Genomic DNA, 24,448 nt, shown 5'->3' on the forward strand with positions numbered 1-24,448 from the left:
AATAAGTCTGCGTGCCAAGAGTGTAGTGAATGCAATCACAGTTTGTTTGTCCTTCTCCAATTCAAGTTCATCTGGAAGAACACCGAACACAGCTGTTAGTGGGTTAGGAGGGATTGTGATACTAAGGCTGTCTGAGAGGCACTTAAAAATTTTTGTCCAAAATGATGTTAGTTTGGTGCAGGCCCAGAACATGTGACCCAGTGAGGCAGGAGCTTGGTTGCAGCGCTCGCAGGTTGGATCCTGGCCTGGAAACATTTTGGACAGTTTTAAGCGAGACAGATGAGCTCGATATATAATTTTTAGTTGAATAATTCTATGCTTTGCGCATATAGAACTCGAGTGAATTCTCTGCTTTGCTACCTTCCACTCCTTTTCTGATATATTGATTAAGAGATCTTCTTCCCAATGTCCTCTTGGGTCTTTGAAAGGTAGGGACTCTAATAAGATTTTATATATTGCGGAAATAGTGTTTGTTTCCTCGAAATTGAGCAGTATTTTTTCCAGCATTGTGGAGGGTGCAAGGTGGGGGAAATCGGGCAATTTCTGTTTAACAAAATTTCTAATTTAAAGATAGTAAAAGAAATGTGTAGCTGGGAGGTTGAATTTTGAACGTAATTGTTCAAAAGATGTAAATATGTTATCTATATAAAGATCTCTGAGCATTTTAATCCCAAAACTTTTCCAGGTATTAAAAACTGGATATACTTGCGAAGGTTGAAAGAGGTGGTTCCCTTGCAGAGGTGCCACTGATAAAAGATTTTCCATCTTAAAATGCTTTCTAATTTGGTTCCATATTCTGAGTGAGTAAAGCACAATTGGGTTATTAGTATATTTGCGATAACTTTCATTTATTGGAGAGCAGAGCAGGGAATATAAAGAAGTACTACAGGATTTTACTTCTATTGCAGACCAAGCCTGGGTATGTGCATTTATTTGTGTCCAGGTTTTTATGGCTTGTATGTTTGCTGCCCAGTAATAAAACTGAAAATTAGGTAAAGCCATGCCACCTTCTGCCTGAGGTCTTTGTAGGGTCGCTCTTCGGATACGTGGGTGTTTTGAGTTCCAAATGAATGAGGTTATTATTGAATCTAACTGTTTAAAAAACGATTTATTGATATATATTGAAATGTTTTGAAATAAAAAGAGAAGTTTAGGAAGGATATTCATCTTAACAACGTTAATTCTTCCGGCTAGAGTGAGATGAAGGGTTGACCATCTATGCAAGTCTTGCTTAATTTTTTCCATACAGATGCCAAAATTTTGTTGATAAAGAGCTTTATGTTTACTTGTGATATTTACCCCTAGGTATTTAAACTGATCTGCTATGGTAAAAGGTAAGGTGTCTAATCTAATATTATATGCTTGTGAGTTCACTGGAAAGAGTATACTTTTATTCAGATTAATTCTAAGACCAGATATCTTTTGAAATTCTGTTAGTGCTGTTAAAACAGCAGGGACAGTGTTTTCTGGGTCCGATATATATAAGACCATATCATCTGCATATAGAGAAATTTTCTGTTCCAGTCCTTCTCTGACAATCCCCTTTATCTGATAAGAATTTCGTCAGTGAACCGCCAGTGGTTCAATAGTGATTGCAAACAACAGCGGCGACAAGGGACATCCTTGTCTGGTACCACGTTCTAGTTTAAAGTAGTCTGAGCAAATTTTATTAATACAAACTGAAGCTTCTGGACTGGTATACAGTAGTTTGATCCAAGCACAAATATTCGGGCCAAACCCAAATTTCTCCAATGCAGTGAAAAGGTAATTCTATTCGATCATGTCAAATGCCTTTTCTGCGTCTAATGCTAGTAATATCTCTGGGGTGTTTGATTTTGCTGGTGAATATATAACATTAAACAAGCGTCGGAGATTTGAAGATAGATGTCGGCCTTTAATAAATCCAGTTTGATCTTGTGATATTACCGAGGGCAGCACTTTCTCCATCCTTCTAGCTAGGATTTTTGAGAGTATCTTAACATCATTATTCAGGAGTGAAATTGGTCTATATGATGCACATTGTAACAAGTCCTTATTTTGTTTAGGAAAGACGGTGATTAATGCTTGTCGAAATGTTTGAGGTAGTATTTGGTGGTCTTTAGCTTCTGTAAATGTTACCAATAAGAGTGGAGCTAGCTGAGTGGAGAATTTCTTATAAAACTCTACGGGGTAACCATCAGGGCCTGATGATTTCCCGCTTTGTAGTGACTTTATAGCGTCTAGTAATTCTGTTAGCGTTAGAGGTTTATCCAGTTCCTCAGCACTTAAAGCATCTACAGTGGTGTGAAAAACTATTTGCCCCCTTCCTGATTTCTTATTCTTTTGCATGTTTGTCACACAAAATGTTTCTGATCATCAAACACATTTAACCATTAGTCAAATATAACACAAGTAAACACAAAATGCAGTTTGTAAATGGTGGTTTTTATTATTTAGGGAGAAAAAAAAATCCAAACCTACATGGCCCTGTGTGAAAAAGTAATTGCCCCCTGAACCTAATAACTGGTTGGGCCACCCTTAGCAGCAATAACTGCAATCAAGCGTTTGCGATAACTTGCAATGAGTCTTTTACAGCGCTCTGGAGGAATTTTGGCCCACTCATCTTTGCAAAATTGTTGTAATTCAGCTTTATTTGAGGGTTTTCTAGCATGAACCGCCTTTTTAAGGTCATGCCATAGCATCTCAATTGGATTCAGGTCAGGATTTTGACTAGGCCACTCCAAAGTCTTCATTTTGTTTTTCTTCAGCCATTCAGAGGTGGATTTGCTGGTGTGTTTTGGGTCATTGTCCTGTTGCAGCACCCAAGATCGCTTCAGCTTGAGTTGACGAACAGATGGCCGGACATTCTCCTTCAGGATTTTTTGGTAGACAGTAGAATTCATGGTTCCATCTATCACAGCAAGCCTTCCAGGTCCTGAAGCAGCAAAACAACCCCAGACCATCACACTACCACCACCATATTTTACTGTTGGTATGATGTTCTTTTTCTGAAATGCTGTGTTCCTTTTACGCCAGATGTAACGGGACATTTGCCTTCCAAAAAGTTCAACTTTTGACTCATCAGTCCACAAGGTATTTTCCCAAAAGTCTTGGCAATCATTGAGATGTTTCTTAGCAAAATTGAGACGAGCCCTAATGTTCTTTTTGCTTAACAGTGGTTTGCGTCTTGGAAATCTGCCATGCAGGCCGTTTTTGCCCAGTCTCTTTCTTATGGTGAAGTCGTGAACACTGACCTTAATTGAGGCAAGTGAGGCCTGCAGTTCTTTAGACGTTGTCCTGGGGTCTTTTGTGACCTCTCGGATGAGACGTCTCTGCGCTCTTGGGGTAATTTTGGTCGGCCGGCCACTCCTGGGAAGGTTCACCACTGTTCCATGTTTTTGCCATTTGTGGATAATGGCTCTCACTGTGGTTCGCTGGAGTCCCAAAGCTTTAGAAATGGCTTTATAACCTTACCAGACTGATAGATCTCAATTACTTCTGTTCTCATTTGTTCCTGAATTTCTTTGGATCTTGGCATAATGTCTAGCTTTTGAGGTGCTTTTGGTCTACTTCTCTGTGTCAGGCAGCTCCTATTTAAGTGATTTCTTGATTGAAACAGGTGTGGCAGTAATCAGGCCTGGGGGTGGCTACGGAAATTGAACTCAGGTGTGATACACCACAGTTAGGTTATTTTTTAACAAGGGGGCAATTACTTTTTCACACAAGGCCATGTAGGTTTGGATTTTTTTTTCTCCCTAAATAATAAAAACCATCATTTAAAAACTGCATTTTGTGTTTACTTGTGTTATATTTGACTAATGGTTAAATGTGTTTGATGATCAGAAACATTTTGTGTGACAAACATGCAAAAGAATAAGAAATCAGGAAGGGGGCAAATAGTTTTTCACAACACTGTATTTGTGGTATTTGTGAATTATCCAGAAATGCATTAGATTGCGTGTTGTCTTCTTTGGGCTCAGTTGAATATAAAGACTTATAGTAATCTCTAAATGTGTGCATTATTTTATTATGGTCGATGATTTCTTCTCCATTCTTGTTGGTGATTACTGGTATTGCATTGTGAACTTCTTGTTTATGAATTTGTTGAGCTAAAAGCTTATTAGCTTTTTCTCCGTGTTCATAGTAATGCTGTCTAGACTTATAAATAAGTTGTTCAGTTTCTTTATTTGTTAAGATGTTGAGTTCTGTATGCAGGGCCTGCCTTTTCCTGTGAAGAGCTTCACTTGGACGCCTGGCTTGTTCTTCATCTATTCTAGTAATTTCATTTCTTAGCTCTGACACTTTCTTGGTTTCTAATTTATTTCTATGGGAAAGATATGAAATAATCTGTCCTCTTAAGAAGACCTTTAGAGTTTCCCAGAGTGTTCCTGCAGAAACCTCTGTGGACGTGTTTGTCTCTAGGAAGAAGCTGATTTGTTTGGATATAAATTCTGTGCAGTTCTCGTCTGCCAATAAAAGAGGGTTAAGACGCCATCTGCGAGGTGAGTATGAGGGGCTTATTGATTTTAGCTCCAAGACTAGAGGGGCGTGGTTAGAGATAACAATTGTGTCATATTTGCATGATTTAATTGTAGGCAGGAAATTATTATCTATAAAAAAATAATCAATTCTTGAGTAGCTATAATGCACTGGTGAGTAGAACGAATATGTTCTTGAGTTTGGGTTAAGAAACCTCCAGGGGTCTGATAAGTTGTGATCATTTAAAAAACTGTGTAATTATCTTTGCAGTATTAGATGTCGTCCCCCCTGTCACAGGAGTCCTATCTAAGAGTGGATTTAAAACACAATTAAAGTCCCCAGCCATTATAATTTTATGAGTGTTCACATTGGGAATGGATGCAAATAGATTTTGCATGAATTCCTTATCATCAACATTGAGTGCATAAACATTTATCAAAATCATTTTACTGTTATATAAGTTGCCCATGACCATCACATATCTCCCTTCAGGGTCCGACACTACCTCTGATGCTACAAATGGAACTGTTCTATGTATGAGAATTCCCACCCCTCTAGTTTTCTTTATAAAGCTAGAATGGAACATTTGGCCAGTCCAGTCTTTTTGTAATCTGAACTGATCCTTGGTTAGTAAGTGGGTCTCCTGTAAAAATACTATTTTAGCGTTTAAGCCTGTTAGGTGAGAGCATACTTTCTTTCTCTTTAATTCGTGATTCAGGCCTTTAACATTCCAGCTCACAAAGTTAACTGTCCCATCATGGAGACATTGATTCTGAATTTTTAATGTCATTTATAGTTTTAATTGGTAATATGGCAGTTTTAATCTTAGTTTCAAGATTCCCCATGAGTTGTTGCATTTTAGCCTGTTGTTGCATTGATATTTATAATTATAAGGATTACAAGAATAGATTAGATATAACCTGCTCTCCTTCTCTCCCCCCTTTATCCCCCCACCCCCCCATTTTGCCTCCCCACATGAGGCTAGATCCCACTTCGCGATGTCCCAGTCCTCTGACATACGAAGAGACAGAGCACGTCCAAAACAAAACAAACCCCACCCTGCAGCGGCGTTACAGAATTAAAACAGAGATATCTTTTACAGTTAAATCCTTAATACTATCTGCCGAAAATGTTCTCATTAACAATATTTAAGCTTGAAATAATCTTCAGCGCTTTTAAGTTAAGATATTAAGATTTAAAAAAAAAAAAAAACAACCCTGGGAATGATTTTAAAAACTAGTCCAGGATAAACCTGGTAATTCCTACTGTAATAGTATAATGGTAATAGTATAAATAGTAGAAAAAGCAATAAACCAAGGGTATGAAGTTAAACAGTCTACTTTAAGGTATAGTAAAATAAAAAATAAATAAATAAATAAATAAAAAATAAATAAATAAATAAATTAAATTAAATAAAACGAATCCTACTTTAATCACTTCCACGTTTTCACACTCACGTCTATAACTCTATAACTCTGAATAAAACATAAACATATAACATACAAAGTCCAGATAAAAAAAAAAAAAAAAAAGAAAATAAGGGATGTATAATTATAATACCAGTCTCTTTAAACATGGATCCAGCGATCAGATCATAGGTCCTTCCCGTGCCTTGATAGAATACGGCTCTTTAATTTTAATTAACTTTCAAAAAAGTGTCGGAAACAGCTTCTTTAATTCTTTTTCAGCTTGTTCTTTGCTGAAGAGAATATAATGTCGATCTTGAACTTCCACTTTCAGTTTGGCAGGATACAAGAGGCTGTATTTGATATCGGCTTCCCGTAGAATCCTTTTAATGTCGTTGTAGGATCTGCGTTTTGCAGCTGTTGATGGTGAGAAGTCGGGAAAAATACGAATAAGATTATTTTCGAATATAATCTCTTGCTTGTGTCTGAGAAGTGCCATCACATCAAGCTTACATCTTAGTCGTTCGAAGCGGACAATAAAAGACCTAGATTTAAAGGCGCTTGGTATCTTTGTGCGATAAGCCGTGGCTATCTCATTGTCGAGTTTAAAGTCATCTCCAATTATTTTAGACAGTAATTCTACTGCAAATTTCACTGGGCTTGAGCTTTCTCGTTTCTCAGGTATACCCTCAATTCTTATATTATTTCTTCTGCACCCATCCTCCAGGGCTGCAAGTCTGTCTCCAAGTTTTTTGCATTCCGAGTTCGCAGCTGTGGCTTTTTCATCGGCGTTAGATGCCAGCTGTTCCGCTGTTTCCACTCGAGCCGTGAGTCCCTGCTTAACGTCTTCCAGCTGATCTGAAACGTCATTAATATGATCATCAAGCCTTTTCAGTTTGGAATTAGTTTCTTCAATGTGTTCCACTAATTTCTCCAACATGCCTTTAAAGTTCACGTCGAAACGTTTAAATAGACGCGTTTCCTTATCTTTGTTATCCTTCTTGAACTCAATGGCCACCTTCTTAAGATCATTTGTGTTATCTTTCTTAAGCTCATTCTTAAGCTCCTTCATGGCCGTAACCATGGCAGTTGACTGTGTAGCGATCATTTCTTTCTGTGTAGCGATCATCTCTTTCAGTTCGGACAGTTCGCTTCGCCTTTCGTGCTCCGCAAGTGAAAATGCAACTCCTGTTACAGGCTCGCGATGAGTAGATGAGAGCACGTCCTGCAGAGCCCTTTCTAGTCTCGAATGATCCTCAGAAATCGGCGATCCCTCGCGACCTGTATCACTTGCGCCTTCGCTCCCATTTTCACTCTCGACTGGAGACGATACAATGGCGCGGGGTCCCAGGAATTCTGCGCACTCTTCTGCCTGTTCTAGGTCAGTCTCCGTGAGGCCATACCTTACACTTGCACTCAGGCCAGAAGTCTGTCCGGACTTTGATGCAGCTTTAAGTTTCTTTTCCGGTTCCTTCTGACTTTTCTTCTTGTTACTCATGCTTGTATATTGTAGTGGAAGTTCCTTGGTCGGGTTAAATACAGGATACCTCTAAATAATATGAAATACGTGGGAAAATAAAGCCGCTGCTAGCGGAGCTCTGCTTCAGACGTCCATCTCCTATAAACGGACGAAACCAACTCCCTCATACCCTGATTTGGGTATTTTTTTTTAAAGAGAGTAGCACAACTACAGTTGCATATAGTTCCGCTTATGTGCAACTATTTTATATAAATAAGATAAATAAAAAGAAAACAGCTCTTCCGGGAGACAATTAATTTTTTTCTGATTTAAGGTTTACACTTAATTTTCCCTGTAAGGTACGAGAGGTATATTTGGATTCTTCCAGTTAAGCAAGATGGAAATGCGTGCGAGCCGTGTCTTGTGGGAAACCTTTTAAAATTATTATTATTCTTTTTTGAATGCTTTGGTCATTCCTAGAATATATAAGATACAGATAAAGCTGATATCTTTTTATACAATGTAGCAAAGGAAAGCATAATACTTTTTAAGTTAAGTTTAAATTTATTGAGGATGAAAATCCTTTAAGTAATAGATTTACTTAATTGTTTGTTTGGGTGGCATCACAAATATGTAAGTTACAGTATGTAAGTTACAGTATTTAATAAACCATCTCTATCTATCATAGTGCTCTTCATTTTATCTATCCATTATACAGTGCCTTTATCTATCTATCATAGTGCTCTTCAATTCTATCTATCAATCATATACTGCCTTTCTTATCTGTCTGTCTGTCTGATTGTACCCTTCTGGAAAGCCTCATCTTGTGTCTGTAAAATGTATCTAGTGGAATAATTAATTATATATTGTTTGTATCAGCTAAAGGAGACATAATCAAAATGTAATGGCATGTAGAAAATTTGAGAGGGGACTCCTTGCCAGTTAATTTTTTCAAGTCTAAGAAAACATTTCTCTAAGAAGAGCTGACAAATAGACAATTAAGAAATGTGTTCAATATATTTTGTAGCCCCTTTACAGAACACAAGCATCATTAACATTAAAGAACTCACATTGTGTTTTATTAATTTGATATCTGTGCAGTGTTTTAAACAGAAAAGCATTCACCTTGATATGAAATTTAAAAAAAAAACTTCTAGGAAAAGGCCTAGATTGACAGTGATCCCTTTGTTGAGGTGACCGATTGTTACTGGAGGATCAGATTTATGAATTGAGAAGTGCCTTATAAAATTATTACACTACCTCATTATGTTACAGCTACTTATAGATGATAACCTGTTTAATGAGAAAGTGCCCAATGGGTTGATTGCCTTTAGTTAAAAAAAATCTGAACAGGGTGTCATACAATTTTACTTTCTCTTATTGAAGAGACTAGCTGTGCTTACCCATCTAAGAACAGTGGAAATCTAAGTAATCAATGAAGATTCCAGCGTTAACGTTTGCTCTGCCTCTGTTACACACCAGTGCTAAAGTTTGTGATGCACCATCTGTTAGATAACAGAGACATACTGTAGCGACTGGACGGACACACAGACTCTTGTGGATTTATTAAGGTGAAAATTTCCTAATTTTGAAGAGAAGTCAGAATGGGCAATCATATGACAATTTCTATCAACTAATTAGTGAACCAATAAAATGTTATTAAACCATTTACTCAAGAATAGCAATCTTCTCTCATGGCTGATAATATTCAGTGTCTCGTGAAGAAGAATTGCATGTGTTAAGTAAAACTAAACTCCTCAGAACTTATTAATGAAGGGCAGCCCATTTCCTAGGTAGTTTACTAATTTTGCAGGGTCATAATAGGAAAGTTCACAGGTCAGAATTTCTGCTAACAATTCAAATTGGTTTTGCAGTTCCATTTACAAGAAGGAGTTTTAAGAAATGTTTTGATTGAGACAATTTTAATAGCTCACTTGAGTGTTGAGAAATCAAGGACATTAAACTCCTCATCTGTTATTCTATTTTTAAACACAACCTTTTGAACTTTGGAGCTCATTCTTCTGTTAGAAATAAAAAGAATCTCGAGCACATTTGCGTATCTTTTCATCCCTTGCCACTGTTAATGACATTCATTCAAACATTGCTGTCCACATGTCAGTTGCTTTCTGTCTACTGTGCAGACAACTAGAAAATCAATTGCAAAATCATTGCAGTACTAGAAAAATCACAGAAACGTGTCACATAATCACTCCTATTGTTTCATTGCATGTGATAAAGAAAATAATTGACAAATCCGGAGAGCTCTCAGCACTCTTGTTATTTTATTTAGGTAGAAAACTAATATAAACTTAGCTGAAATAGTATCACAATGTTTTTCACATAATTTGGAATATGAAGTTCACGGCCAGCATCTATTTGACATGGGGAAGAAAGGCACAGAAGATGGCACGTTGTGGATGGAGCAAGTCATGAGTGATGTGCATCGAAAGGCAGCTCACTCACAACTCTTCACTAACACGGCAGAACTGACAATGTATACAAATGCAAGAAAAAAGAGTCTGCTTACTTGCTTTGTGTTACATGAAGTTACTGAAACAAATCCCAGACTGTAAATCTGGAAGGACAGATGGAAGGTGACTGGCGGCACAGCGGTAGCGCTGTTGCCTCGCAGTAAGGAGACCTGTGTTCGCTTCCCGGGTCCTCCCTGTGTGGAGTTTGCATGTTCTCCCCGTGTCTGCATGGGTTTTCTCCCACAATCCAAAGACATGCAGGTTAGTGTGTGCTTGGTGTGTGGGTGTGTGTGTGTGCGCCCTGCCCGGGATTTGTTCCTGCCTTGTGCCCTGTGCCGGCTGGGATTGGCTCCAGCAGACCCCCGTGACCCTGTGTTAGGATATAGCGGGTTGGACAATGACTGACTGACTGACTTAGCAGTGAATGAAGTGCTGTTGAGGTGTTAAAACAAACCACGTGATTTGAGGAGAGCTACTGTATATTGAAATGTTGGTGCATGTACTGAGTCACATACACACAGTTGTTTGACGGGATATTCCAAGGAATTGTTCCTAAATTGGCCCTTATAGCAAACTGACAGGTCCTTATTTATGGCATCTGATGTCACTGAAGCCATTTATAATAAGGTCTGCCTTCATAGGTCCCATGTTACTACTATGTTTCCACTAAAATTAAATAAGTACAAATTAAGTTAAACATGAAGCAAATCCAGAGGCCTGCCATCCAGCACTTTTTACTTTTAAGCACAGTAGACAAGGTGGTCCACCTCAAGCCTTTTGGACTTTCACACTGCACTTCCTAATCTCTCTCTATATAAAATCCACTGTCTGTCTGTCCGCTTTTCACGAGATTTAGATGGGTTTTTTTTTCTATAACTTGCTTGAACATTCCGGTTGATTTTGCGACTTCTCTCATCGCGCTATTTATCATAGTTTGCTTGCAGTGCCGATTTATTAGTGCAAATCTGAGAGAGACATGCTGGGGCCCTCTTCACTCACTCACGCTCCAGCCTCAGGGCATGTACCTTAACTCCGCTTAGTTAGCGAATGAGAGAACTACTTCACAGATTTAGATCATTTTTTTTTATTCTATAATTTGGTTGAACATTCTGGTAGATTTTGCGACCTCTCTCATCATGCTCAGTAAGTATCATAGTTCCCATGCGGTACCCCAATTTATTTGGACAAATGCAAGAGACATGCAGCGGGCCGAGCGGAGTGGGGTGTGTCCCTCCTGACTCACTCACTCACACACCAGCCTCAGCTTCAGCGCTTAGTTCGCGAACGAGAGAACTACTTCACGGATTTAGATTGCGCTTTTTTCTATAATTTGCTTGAACATTCTGGATGATTTTGCAACTTCTCTCACCGCGCTAAGAATCATAGTTTAATGATAGTGCTGTGTGCATAACATTTTAAGTACCAAATAGCATTTTATACATTACTAGAAAAATACCCATGCTTTGCAGAGGAGAAGTAGTGTGATAAAGAAGTTATGAAAAAGAAAAGGAAACATTTTAAAAATAACGTAGCATGATTGTCAATGTAATTGTCGTAGGCTTATTTTAGTATTGAGAGTGAATTTGATGATTGTAAAGAGTATAATTTTTGATTGTAAATGTTGTGTATGAGAAATGCACATTTTCAGGATGTAAGGATCTCTTTGTAAACGATGTTTGCAGTTCTGCCCTCAGGCTGTAAAATGACCAAGCGGTCTGCTGAGCTTACTCTGAACATACAGCGGGCCATGGAAGAAGCAATCTTGTTAAACAGAACCTGCCCAGTTTTCCTCACCTCCCACCTACGTCTATGCCGGAAAAAATATTCATCAGTCTTGAGGACTCAAACAGCATTTCTGTAATATATAAAATTATTTTACAGTCCCTCAATTTTTAAAAAATCCCAGAGTAAAGTGGGAAAGAGATCTCTCACTCAACATCTCAGAAAAGGAGTGGAAGGTAGCAATGCAGAGAATTCACTCGAGCTCCATATGCACAAGGCATACAATTATTCAACTAAATTATATATCGAGCACATCTGTCTCGTTTAAAATTGTCCAGGGCAAGATCCAACCTGGGCGGCACGGTGGCGCAGTGGGTAGCGCTGCTGCCTTGCAGTTGGGACACCTGGGGACCTGGGTTCGATTCCCGGGTCCTCCCTGCGTGGAGTTTGCATGTTCTCCCCGTGTCTGCGTGGGTTTCCTCCGGGCGCTCCGGTTTCCTCCCACAGTCCAAAGACATGCAGGTTAGGTGGATTGGAGATTCTAAATTGGCCCTAGTGTGTGCTTGGTGTGTGGGTGTGTTTGTGTGTGTGTCCTGCGGTGGGTTGGCACCCTGCCCAGGATTGGTTCCTGCCTTGTGCCCTGTGTTGGCTGGGATTGGCTCCAGCAGACCCCCGTGACCCTGTGTTTGGATTCAGCGGGTTGGAAAATGGATGGATGGAAGATCCAACCTGCGAACGCTGCAATCAAGCTCCAGCCTCACTGGGTGACATGTTTTGGGCCTGCACCAAATTAACATAATTCTGGACCAAAATCTTTAAATGCCTTTCAGATAGCCTTGGGGTCACAATCCCTCCTAATCCACTAACAGCTGTGTTTGGTGGGCTCACAGAGGGGCTTAAAGTGGAGAAGGACAATCAAACTGTGATCACCTTTACTTCACTATTGGCACGTAGACTTATCTTGGTCAACTTGAAGAATCCTAACTCACCTCTGTTAAGTCAGTTGGGTAACTGATGTTATATACTACTTGAAATTGGAAAAAAATCAAATTCACAATTAGAGGATCTGTGCAGAACGTTTTCAAAACCTGGCAGGATCTAATTAATACTTTTTAGAATAAGCTTTTAAATTAAGGAAGCAGATTCTCTTCCCTTTTTTTTATTTTCTTCTCCATGTATCTTTATTCACTTATTAATTCATCTATTTACTTACTTTACTAGCTTTAAGTTTTGGCCTAGCTCTCTTTCTCAGGGGTGGGGGTTGATTTGTTTTCGATCCTATTTTTGTAAAAATGTATTTATTTGTATGGAATGTTGTGTGATTGCCTCGCAGTTTTGAGACACGGGTTCACTTCCCATGTCCTCCCTGTGTGGAGTTTGCATGTTCTCCCCGTGTCTGTGTGAGCTTCCTCCGGGTGCTCCAGTTTCCTCTGTAAGCTGGAGCGCTGATCGCACCCTCAGAGGACACAGACGCCCCTGAGAAAACCCCTGAAACAGCTGACAGTCTACCTTCACCTTGCTCCTTACCCTTCTTACTTGCGCTATAATGCACGATAAACCTCTCACGCGGTACTCCGCTTACTTAAAAGTATTGTGCAGCGCCTCTCAGCTTTGGAATTGGTTGTTTTTTGTTTAACTCTCTCAGCCATTCTCTGCTCCTGGCGGAACTGTCATCTCTGACTTGTCATGGAGCATGTTTAAACTTCTGAAAAGAGACAAATGTTTGTTTGCAGTGTTTTGAATAAAGTTCCTTTTTTTCCTACAACCTCCTGTGTCTCTGTGCAAATTTGTGACCCAAGCGTGACACCTCCCACAGTCCAAAGACATGCAGGTTAGGTGCATTGGAGATCCTAAATTGTCCCTAGTGTGTGCTTGGTGTGTGCGTGCGCCCTGCGGTGGGCTGGCGCCCTGCCCAGGGTTTGTTTCCTGCCTTGTGCCCTGTGTTGGCTGGGATTGGCTCCAGCAGAACCCCGTGACCCTGTAGTTAGGATATAGCGGGTTGGATAATGGATGGATGGATGTTGTGTGATTTCAATAAAATCAATTAAAAAAAAAACAGAAAGAAGCAATCTTGTGTCAAGTCAATGGTGACCTTTTTTTAGAGTCTGGCTCTGTGACTTATTTATTTTCATAGAGAAGCAGACCCTTACTGGCAATTGGAGACGTTTGAATTGGAATGGGAGGTCAGAGAGTATGAGAGGGATGCAAGGAATAAATCCAGTCTCCCCTGAGCCAGTTCTAGTGAAGACAGTTGCCTCAATGAGGTTCTTGTGCAGAAATTTGATCTGAAGCCTGGTGCCGTTACAAAGTTTTGGTGGTTGTACATTTTGTAGTAACATAATTGGTGCGCTGACCTTCCAAAGTAGAGAATGTAGATGCATGCCCGGAGGATTAAGAGGGTAAAGAAACTAAATGAGAAGGCAGGAGTTACCAGCAGGAAGACATGAAACAAAGCGAACAATAACAGGCTTGAAGCAGTGGAGTAAAGAAGAAGGGAGCAGTGAGCATGACGAACAGCTGAGGAAAGTAAGGAAGCGAGTGAGGAGGCACATGAGCACGAGATGTCGTTAATGTATATAGGTAGGGAGCCAACCACGTGGTAGGTGTGCGGACAGTGACCATCGTGAAATAAATCGTCGGTTAACGAAAATAAGGAATGAAACTGCTAAAAGGAGAGGCCAGTTCTGAAAGTTCCTAACGGCATAATGGTGAGAACCGCCAAAAAGAAGACATTAATTTCGAAAGTTTGTTACAGTGCATGGCGCGAAGTGAAACATACTTAACGTTTGTAAGTACAGTGTATAGGATGAGCATTGGAAATTTGGGCTTCCTACATATATGGGAAGTCACAGAAATAGTGAGGAGGGGTTTCCCCTACCTATATATACAGTTTAGGGGGTACAGCCATTACAATAGGACATGAAACATACCTAACGTTTGTACGTACGCTGCAAGGAATGAGCATGCGAAATTTCAGCTTCCCACCTATATGGAAAGTGGGAGAATTAGTGATGAGCCAGTGAGGGCTTTGCCTTTTTTATGTATAGATTATGCTTTACAGCATCATAGTGTGCACTGAAATTGAAACGGACAGTGAAACCAAAAGTGATTCTGATGAATCAGCAAGCGAAGCTCATGTTTGGGTTTCTGTTGAGCCTGCTTCAAATACAGCCGCACCACCTCGTTTTGATTTTGTGGGGGCAGCCATGAGTAAAAGTGGGCATCGACAGCCAAGATCCTCTTACTTAGTTGAAGTTATTTCTTGATGATGATGTGATCGAAAGAACTGTTGAAGCGTTATGCTGAACAGTGTCAGGTAAATGACGGTGCACTTAAGCAGTTTTACTGTTTAAAGATATACCACACAAAAGACATTTTGATAGTATATTAACATCATAATTATTATTCATTTTATATTATTATTATTAGTATCATTCGTATACTTTTTACACTTCTGATTTTGTACTTTCAGTGTTTTGCCCATTTTACTGTAGGAAGATGACATTTAATAAAAATGTCATTTTTCAAGCTAAAGAATGCAATGCTTTTTACATGTTTTTTTTTTTTTGGAGAAAATATGTAACACTAAGGAGGTTCATGAAGGTTGCTTTGGTACAGTTGTCAAGACTAAATACCATTCTCATGTCATCAAAAAATTGTTGTACCAAGTGCAGCCGCTCCACCAGTTTCCATCTGCAGTTTCAGGTCATCCATAAACAGGAGGCAACTGACTCCCTGAGGCTCTGGTTGATTGAAGAACTGATATTAAATCTATAGTCAAGGTTATTGAGGAGACTGCTGAATGGGTTAAGTGTCTGGCAGAACAGTAGGGGTGATAATAAGTCCTCTTTTATTTTTATGTTCTGGATAGTGATCTGTCCATTTTCCTGAAGAAGCTGCAGGATTTGTTGGCCTTTGGAGTATGGTGGTAGAAATTAAAGTTACAAAACGGGGTGGAGTTTGCAATTCAGGCTCCAAGAGTGAGGTATACTGTCAAAGGCTTTTTGTGTTCAATCCATGCCATGCTAAGGTATCTGCCTCCTTTGCAGCATTTCATTCTCTCCGGCATGACTTCTTCTGTGCTTCAGTAGGCTGCTGTTTGTAATGAATTGTTTTCCACATTCAAAACAGCAGTATGGCTTCTCCCCAGTGTGAATTCTTCTGTGAGTCTGAAGCGCACTCTTTTGTGAAAATCGTTTGCCACACTCAGAACAACAATACGGCTTCTCTCCAGTGTGAACTCTTGTGTGGTCCTGAAGACTGCTAGTGCTGGTAAATCCTTTACCACATTCTGAACAGCAATAGGGCTTCTCTCCTGTGTGAATTCTTCTATGCCTCTGAAGGCTACTAAGTTGTGTGAATCGCTTGCCACATTCAGAACAACAATAGGTCTTCTCTCCAGTGTGAATTCTTCTGTGGACTTGAAGGCTACCGTTGGTGGTGAACTGTTTGCCACATTCAGAACAATATGGCTTCATTCCAGTGTGAATTATTCTGTGGACTCGGAGGTTCTTGACACTGGGAAATCGTTTGTCGCATTCAGAACAGCAGTATGGCTTCTCTCCAGTATGAGTTCTTATGTGGTCCTGAAGGCTGCGTGTGCAGGTAAATCCTTTACCACATTCTGAACAATGATATGGTTTCTCTCCCGTGTGAATTCTGCTGTGTCTCTGAAGACTGCTCACTTGTGTGAATCGCTTACCACATTCAGAACAACAATATGGCTTCTCTCCAGTGTGAATTTTTTTATGTTTATGAAGATTGCTGACATGTGTAAATCGCTTGCCACACTCAGAACAACAATATGGCTTCTCTCCAGAGTGAATTTTTCTGTGCTTCTGAAGACTTCTCAATTTTGGGAATCCTTTGCCACATTCAGAACACTGATACAGCTTCTGTTGTGTTTCACTAAGATTACACCTTTTCCTCTGCTCCTGGTGGACAGCGGCTGCGTCTACATCATGTATTTGTATCTGTCTGGTGATCACACCTGCCGTTGTTAGTTTCATCCCTGGCAGAGTACCACTGCTCAATGAGGCTGGTATCACACTCTCTGGTCCAGATGTCAATTTCTTTATACTTTCATCATTTGTTGTCTGCTGTGATCTGCATTGAAGAGAGGTCTGAGGCAATGGAAATAAGAAGAAGCCGCCATTGTCTTCTACAGCTGCCAAAAAAAAAAAGAAAAAAAAAAAAAGAAATTAATTGCAATTTTAGAAAGAAATTTGTTGACATAGTGGTTTATTGTCACTGCGGTGGGCTGGCGCCCTGCCCGGGGTTTGTTTCCTGCCTTGCGCCCTGTGTTGGCTGGGATTGGCTCCAGCAGACCCCCGTGATCCTGTGGTTGGGATATAGCGGGTTGGATAATGGATGGATGGAATTTGTTGAGATAGTGGTTTATTGTCAACATTAACTGACCTTCATTTTATTGATAGATTCGATTACTATACGGATTTTTTTTAACACTATAAAGTACACAGCAACATAGTAATAAAGAGAATGGAAATTAGTTATTTTAATTGTTCAGCCCCTCAATTATTATATTCATGTAAGGCATTTGTTATGTGAAAATCACAAGTAGGCAGAAGAACAAAGTTTGATCTGTGAATTTCACATTGTGTATTTTAACTTCTTATAGAAAAATATGTCAAGTAGTAAAAACAGGGATAACAAGAGGATCAGCTACAAAGACAGACAGTGTTGTTACTTTTACAAAGAGAGGGGTCTTTAGGCATTAATGGCCGGTGGGGGCAGAGCCTAAACAGCTCATGATGTGCAAAATAAGGAAGATGTTAAATGACAATGGAAAGCTTATTATTAAAATGTTTAGAGTGAACCCGAGCACAACCTCAGCAGAGTCCTGAGGCAGAAAGAATAGCTAAGTAAAAAAAAATTTTTTTTTTCTCAGTCATTTACCAGACTCATGCTGCCCAGTAAATCCTGACCACACAGTGATTTGCAATGCCGCTGGACAGCTCTCCGAGTCTCGCGTTCAGGTCATGTGGGGTATGCAGCCTGTGTGTTCTTTATGTGTTCTTGTCATTTGTCACCTCAAAGCTGCTCAATTCTAAAGTGGAAAGAGACTATAGATTTTCTTAGCATTGGGTAGTTGTGAGGCTTTTACTTTAATGTTTAAAACCCTTTATAGGTCACTAATTGAAATACTTGGAAATTCAAAATTTCAACCCTAGGGTGTTATTGGAGGATATTACAAGACTGTTATTACTATAGTGTGACAAACAGACACACTCGATTTATCAAGAAAACACTTTTTCTTGGTAATGTTGTAATACAATCACTACAAACAGCATGGTTCAAATTATACCTTTCTTTAATCTTGATACAGGGACTCATACACCAGGCAGCCTCAGATAGCAGTGGTAGGCAAACTCAACCCCCCTTTAAACTTCAATAAAACACACCCATTGCAAAAAGCTATAAACTGTTTGAAACCCAACATGAAAGAAATCATAACTTCTTCTTCTGGCTGCTCCCGTTAGGGGTTGCCACAGCGGATCATCTTCTTCCATATCTTTCCGTCCTCTGCATCTTGTTCTGTTACACCCATCACCTGCATGTCCTCTCTCACCACATCCATAAACCTTCTCTTAGGCCTTCCTCTTTCCCTCTTCCCTGGCAGCTCTACCCTTAGCAATCCTTCTCCCAATATACCCAGCATCTCTCCTCTGCACACGTCCAAACCAATGCAATCTCGCCTCTCTGACTTTGTTTCCTAACCGTCCAACTTGAGCTGACCCTCTAATCTCCTCATTTCTAATCCTGTCCATCCTCGTCACACTCAATGCAAATCTTAGCATCTTTAACTCTGCCACCTCCAGCTGTGTCTCCTGCTTTCTAGTCAGTGCCACAGTCTCTAACCCATATAAAATAGCTGGTCTCGCTACCGTCCTGTAGACCTTCCCTTTCACTCTTGCTGATATCCGTCTGTCACAAATCACTCCTGACACTCTTCTCCACCCATTCCACCCTGCCTGCACTCTCTTTTTCACCTCTCTTCCACAATCCCCGTTACTCTGTACTGTTGATCTCAAGTATTTAAACTCATCCACCTTCACCAACTCTTCACCCTGTATCCTCACCATTCCACTGACCTCCCTCTCATTTACACACGTGTTCTGTCTTGTTTCTACTGACCTTCATTCCTCTCCTCTCTAGAGCATATCTCCACCTCTCCAGGGTCTCCTCAACCTGCTCCCTACTATCGCAACAGATCACAATGTCATCAGCAAACATCATAGTCCACGGGGACTCCTGTCTAATCTTGTCTATCAACCTGTCCATCACCATTGCAAATAAGTAATGGCTCAGAGCCGATCCCTGATGTAATCCCACCTCCACCTTGAATGCATCCGTCACTCCTACCGCAGACCTCACCAGTGTCACACGTCCCTCGTACATATCCTGTACATATCTTACGTACTTCTCTGCCACTCCCGACTTCCTCATACAATACCATAGCTCCTCTCGAGGCACCCTGTCATATGCTTTCTCCAGGTCCACAAAGACGCAATGCAACTCCTTCTGGCCTTCTCTAAACTTCTCCAACAACCTCCTACTAACAGTCTAATTTTAGGTGCAGCGCCACAGAGCCCCCTGGGACATCAGTGCTGTCCATCGCTACACTAGTGATTTTTTTTTTCAAATATCTTCATTTTTACATTGCATATCATGGTGAATAAAGTTACCATAAATGGTTCCTTGCCAGTATAAGGTAAACATTTTTCCAAAAAATGTATATACATATTATATATACTGTGGGGAACAGCCCGGACACAGACAGGCAGACATCATTTTGTCACCCAACACACGTTTATTTACAAGTCTATTATGTACAAAAGTGCCATACAACCCACAGACTCCCCAAAGTCCAGGCCAAACCACTATGCCTCACTCTTCAGGCCACCTCCTGTCTCCAAGACCTCATCCGTCTTCCACCCGATTCCAGCCATTCCATGAAGGGAGGTGGCCCCTTTTATATGCACACGGATGTGCTTCAGGTGCTTCCCGGCAATCTCCCACCGGCACTCCCCAGTGTGGCGGAAGTGCCGGCTGCGTACCCGGAAGCACTCCGGGTGTCCCCACTCGTCTTCCCCGCAGCACTTCCTGGTGTGGCGGAAGTGCTGGGGTCCAGGGTTCTCCAGGCATGGGGGCGCCCCCTGGAGGTGACCATGGGACCCTACAGGGTTGAGCTTCCCAACTCTGTACCCGTGGCCCCCAAAGGAACCAGGGTGGTCGCCCCTTCGTGGTCTGGAGGAGGCGTGAGCCCTCCTCCGGTCCTCCTGGGCGTCCCAGCTGGGGGTGGCGTGCCACAATACATACACACACACAGTGGGGAAAATAAGTATTGAATGTGTCAATGTTTTTCTCAGTAATTATATTGCTAATGACTATTGACATGAAATTTTCACCAGATGTTGGTAACAGCCCAAGTAATCCATACATACAAAGAAACTAAAACAAATAAGTCCATAAATTAAGTTATGTGTTATAAAGTGTAATGACAGGGGGAATAAGTATTGAACACATGAAGAAAAGGAGACGCAAAAAGGCCTGGAAAGCCAAGAATGCAGCTGACATCTGTCAGAATTTAGAAAGCAGTCCCCCATCAGTGCAAATGACTATCAGCTGGTGTCATCCTAACTGACGGCCTATAAAAAGGTTTCTCATTCCCAAGGTGTCACACAAGAAGCATCTCATGATGGGTAAAAGCAAAGAGCTCCCTTTGATGGCACTGGTTACAGACATATTTCTAAACTTCTGAATGTTTCAGTGAGCACTGTTGGGGCCATAATCCTGGTAAATGGCAGCAGATTCTGATTAAGAATGTCCCAGTACATATCTCCATTCATCCATCCTTCAATTATACATAAAGTATATATATATATGCATGGAAGTGTGCGAGGCTACAGCATAAAGCTCAAAGAGCCGGCAAGGCAGCCCCAAGTTAACGAGTCGGAAGAAGAAAGAAGTACGAGGCTACAAAATGAAGCTGAATGAAAGCTACCCCATTGCCAAAGTGAAATCACCAAGGAAGGACAAACGAAAGAGATAGACAAGGGGAGTGGGCCGACTCGGTTTTTTGTTTCCTGACGATTTCAATAGTTTCTAAGAGCCCAGGCTTCTTACAGCATGGGTTTACACAGCTAGTATTATATATAATTATACTGTATATACACACATACGAGGGGGAACCCACAAATAACAAGAATTTTTTTCTGGAGGCTGGAGGGGCGTTATTTCCAACATGTGCCACTAGATGCATGTACTAGACTGCCCTCTGCATCAATTGGCCAAGTGGCCTCCTTCGGGAAAGGTCTGTAAGGTCAGTGTCATTTATTCTTTCTCGAGCCACTGTTACCATCTATGTCAATTCTGAGATGGCAGACTTGAACAATTAACGTGTTTGCATCAAGTTCTGCTTCCTTTTGGGGAAAACAGCAGCAGAAGCTGTCACAATGCTTCGAGAGGCTTTCAAAGTAGCTTTGAGCCAGGCAAGGGTTACCACCTTAAAGTACTCAAGCGATTGTGTGATTCTGTGCGGTGAAAGCGATCCGAATTGTGGCAATCAGGAGAGTTGGGTTCTGCATCTCGCCAACACACCTGCCCACTCCTTGCCCAAAATTTGCGGGGGTTATGTTCCTAGAGCACCTGAGAATTGTGAAAAACCACAAGTTTTGGATGTGGTCAAAAAAATCCCTATTTTTATAGTTTAAACCCTAAATATGCTCCCAAAACACTTTAATTTAATTTCAATCTCAGCTTAATACATTACCCTAAAAAAAAAAAAAAGAATGTAAAGGTAAACCCGTATACTGCACAGTACTATACTGATATGTCTCCTGCAGTGCTAGAATGTAAAATACCGATGTTACCGCTATACGTACTGTAATTCATGCAAGCGCATTTTCTTTGGTATCTGCTGTCGTTTTCTTTGGTGTAAGTAGGGTAAATATGTAATAATTTAATAAAAGTACAGTAAAATGTACGGGTACTCACCAATAATGAATGATATTAATTGATGATGATGATGAATTAGCTGTACAGTACAATGAAGGTATGTAATGAAGATAATGACTGCACAGCAAAGCAGAGGATTTACAGCTCCTCGGGTGGCTACTGCGGCATAACTTTTTAGTTTTAGGAATGTAGAGAAAAGCCAAGCAAAATGACACCTTTTAGTTTTAGGAGCAAATCCAGTAGTTCAACCTTCTCCTAGACTGTCTTAAACTGTTTCTGGCACTTAGGTTCATTGCCAGAAGCCTTGGAAGGTGCAGGGCATTTGGGCGTCATCTTATGGCTTTAAGAAGAACAAAACGAAAAACACGAGAACGCTCAGTGAAACACTCGAGATAGCTACACACGGTAAACTGTTATGATACGCAAAGGCTGGGCTGCATCTGCCGGAGATGCGTCACATGGCAGCAGCCAATCAGCATCAATGAGAAATAAATAACGCTCTCGGATTGGCTACTTTCACCATCACAAGCCGCCTTTTCCTCTACAGTTGCTTTGTGTTCTATCTACAGTACAGTATTGTCATGAAAAAAGCCACAAAAAATTGTGGAGGATATTTGCGGTTTCCGCTAACAATTATTCGTTAGGTTCTAAGGCAAAATCCGCGAACGACTGAGGCTGTGAACTCTAAACCGCGACTTTGCAGGGGTCTACTGTATGTCAGATTTAAAAAAAAAAATAAAAATAGAAAGCATCTGCAGTAATAGGGGGTGATTTGTCTCCCTAATATTAGAAAAGACGATTCAAAAGATGATTTTAAAATTGCAACCAATCACAACACTGTATATCAAAGGCAAAAATTAGAACTGCCTCATTATAAAATAGACCATTAAAAAACGTAATTGAAAAAGAAATCATAAACATTGAACCTTTGAACAATCTGGACGGGAACAGGCCATTGAGCCCAACAAAGCTCATCAGTTCTATCTACTTAACTCCTCCAAAACAAAATCATGTCGTATTTTGAAGGTCCCTAAAGTCCTGCTGTCTGCCACACTAACTTGGTAGCTTATTCTGTGTGTTTGTGGTTCTCTGTGCCTTCAGTAGTTCTCTTATATCATATTATGAACAGTGAGTTGGCGTGCACTAAAGAAAATAGAAAAACGCACTTCCTTCTGCTCCGTCTTGGTTCATTTCTGCTGCACTTAGTAACCATATGAAGGTTGACAAAAGTGTTTTCAAATATGCGAGGCTCTGCTTTGATGAAATTGGTTGTGTCTTCAGTTCATTTGAATTATTGTCATGTCTACACAACACAGCAAAATTCCTATCTGCACTCTGGATCAACATGCACCATGGTACCACAGTTCTAGTCCAGTGCCAATATCTCACTCTGTAGACAGAGAGAGGGAGGTTAGGAGCACGCGCTGATACTGCACATTATGCAGCACCCACCACATGACAAACCAACTCAGGATCCCAGATTAGGACCCGAGTGCAGCCATGCAACAGGTGACACCTCAGCACCACACCAGTTCAGATGGAAAGGATCCAATGTGAGATTTTTTTTATGGTGGCTAAAGTGCCAATTCTGCCACCAACCCCCAGGGCTGGATGCAAATAAACGTCATACCCAGGACGGAGCAATTTCAGGTTAAGGGCCTTGCTCAAGGGCCCAATGAAGTAGAGTCGCTTTTGGTATTTACAGGATTCGAACCGGCAACCTTCCGATTGGCAACCTTTTGCCAGCACAGATCCCTAGCCTCAGAGCCACCACTCCGCCCCTCACTCTGTCGGATATGAAAATATATCACAAAATATAATGAGTAGCGATGAGAAAAAAGTCGAGTACCCTTTCCCATGGTGGCACAAGTGGTAGCGCTACTGCCTCACGGTTAGGAGACCTGGGTTTGCTTCCCAGGTCCTCCCTGGGTGGAGTTTGCATGTTCTCCCTGTGTCTGCATTGGGTTTCCTCCCACGTTCCTAAAGACATGCAGGTTAGGTGCATTGGTGATCCTAAATTGTCCCTAGTGTATGCTTGGTGTGTGGGGGTGTGTGTGTGCGTGTGTGTACCCTGCGGTGGGCTGGTGCCCTGCCCTGGGTTTGTTTCCTGCCTTGTGCCCTGTGTTGACTGGGATTGGCTCCAGCAGATCCCCGTGACACGGTATTCTCACAGAATTCCAGCATGTTAGTAAAACATGACCTCCCTCTTCTGAACCCACGCTGACTGTTCAGTAAAACTCCTGTCCTTGCCATGCATTGCTCAATCTTATCCTTAATAATTCCTTCCATTAATCTTCCTGTGATGTACATTAAGCTTACTAACCTATAGTTGCTTGGATCTGCCTGGTCACCCTTTTTATATAATGAGATGACATTTGCCATTTTCCAGTCCTTTGGAGTCTCTTCAGTGCGCAGTGATTTCATAACAGTGTGTGTCAAGGGTTTATATCTGTACTCTCTAGCCTCCTTAAGAACTCAAGGGTAGATATTATCTGGTCCTGGTGCTCCATGTGTGCAAAAGCATTCAGTCATTCAACTTAAAATCTTTCATCAGGCACATTTATCTCATTTAAAATTGTTCAAAATGTTTCCAGGGCTAGATCCAACCTGTGAACGTTGCAATCAAGTTCCAGCCTCACTGGACCATGTGTTTTGGATGTGTACCAAATTAACAACATTTTGGACAAAAATCTTTGCATGGCTATCAAGACAGAATTGGTATCACGATCCCTCCTAATCCATGAACAGCTGTGTCTGGTGGGCTTCCAGGTGACCTTAAAGTGGAGAAGGACAAACAAACTGTAATTTCCTTTTCTACACTATTAGCACGTAGACTTATTTTGCTCAACTGGTAGAATCCCACCCCACCACTCTTAAGTCAGTGGTTAACCGGTGTTCTATGCTATACTTGAAATTGGAAAAAAATCAAATTCTAACTTAGAGAATCTATTCAA

The 24,448-nt window shown here is 40.8% G+C and overlaps 1 protein-coding gene across 1 annotated transcript in view; it reads right to left on the reverse strand.

Moving 5' to 3' along the window:
• LOC114668150 (zinc finger protein 345-like) overlaps positions 1-24,448 on the reverse strand; it is a 60,820-nt gene that overhangs the window by 27,583 nt on the left and 8,789 nt on the right. The window contains exon 3 of the mRNA XM_028823787.2: positions 15,586-16,683. Within this exon, the coding sequence (XP_028679620.1) occupies positions 15,586-16,683 (1,098 nt within the window). The remainder of the gene's footprint in view (positions 1-15,585; positions 16,684-24,448) is intronic.

This window comes from Erpetoichthys calabaricus, chromosome 1 (genome assembly GCF_900747795.2).
Source record: "Erpetoichthys calabaricus chromosome 1, fErpCal1.3, whole genome shotgun sequence".
Lineage (NCBI taxonomy): Eukaryota > Metazoa > Chordata > Cladistia > Polypteriformes > Polypteridae > Erpetoichthys > Erpetoichthys calabaricus.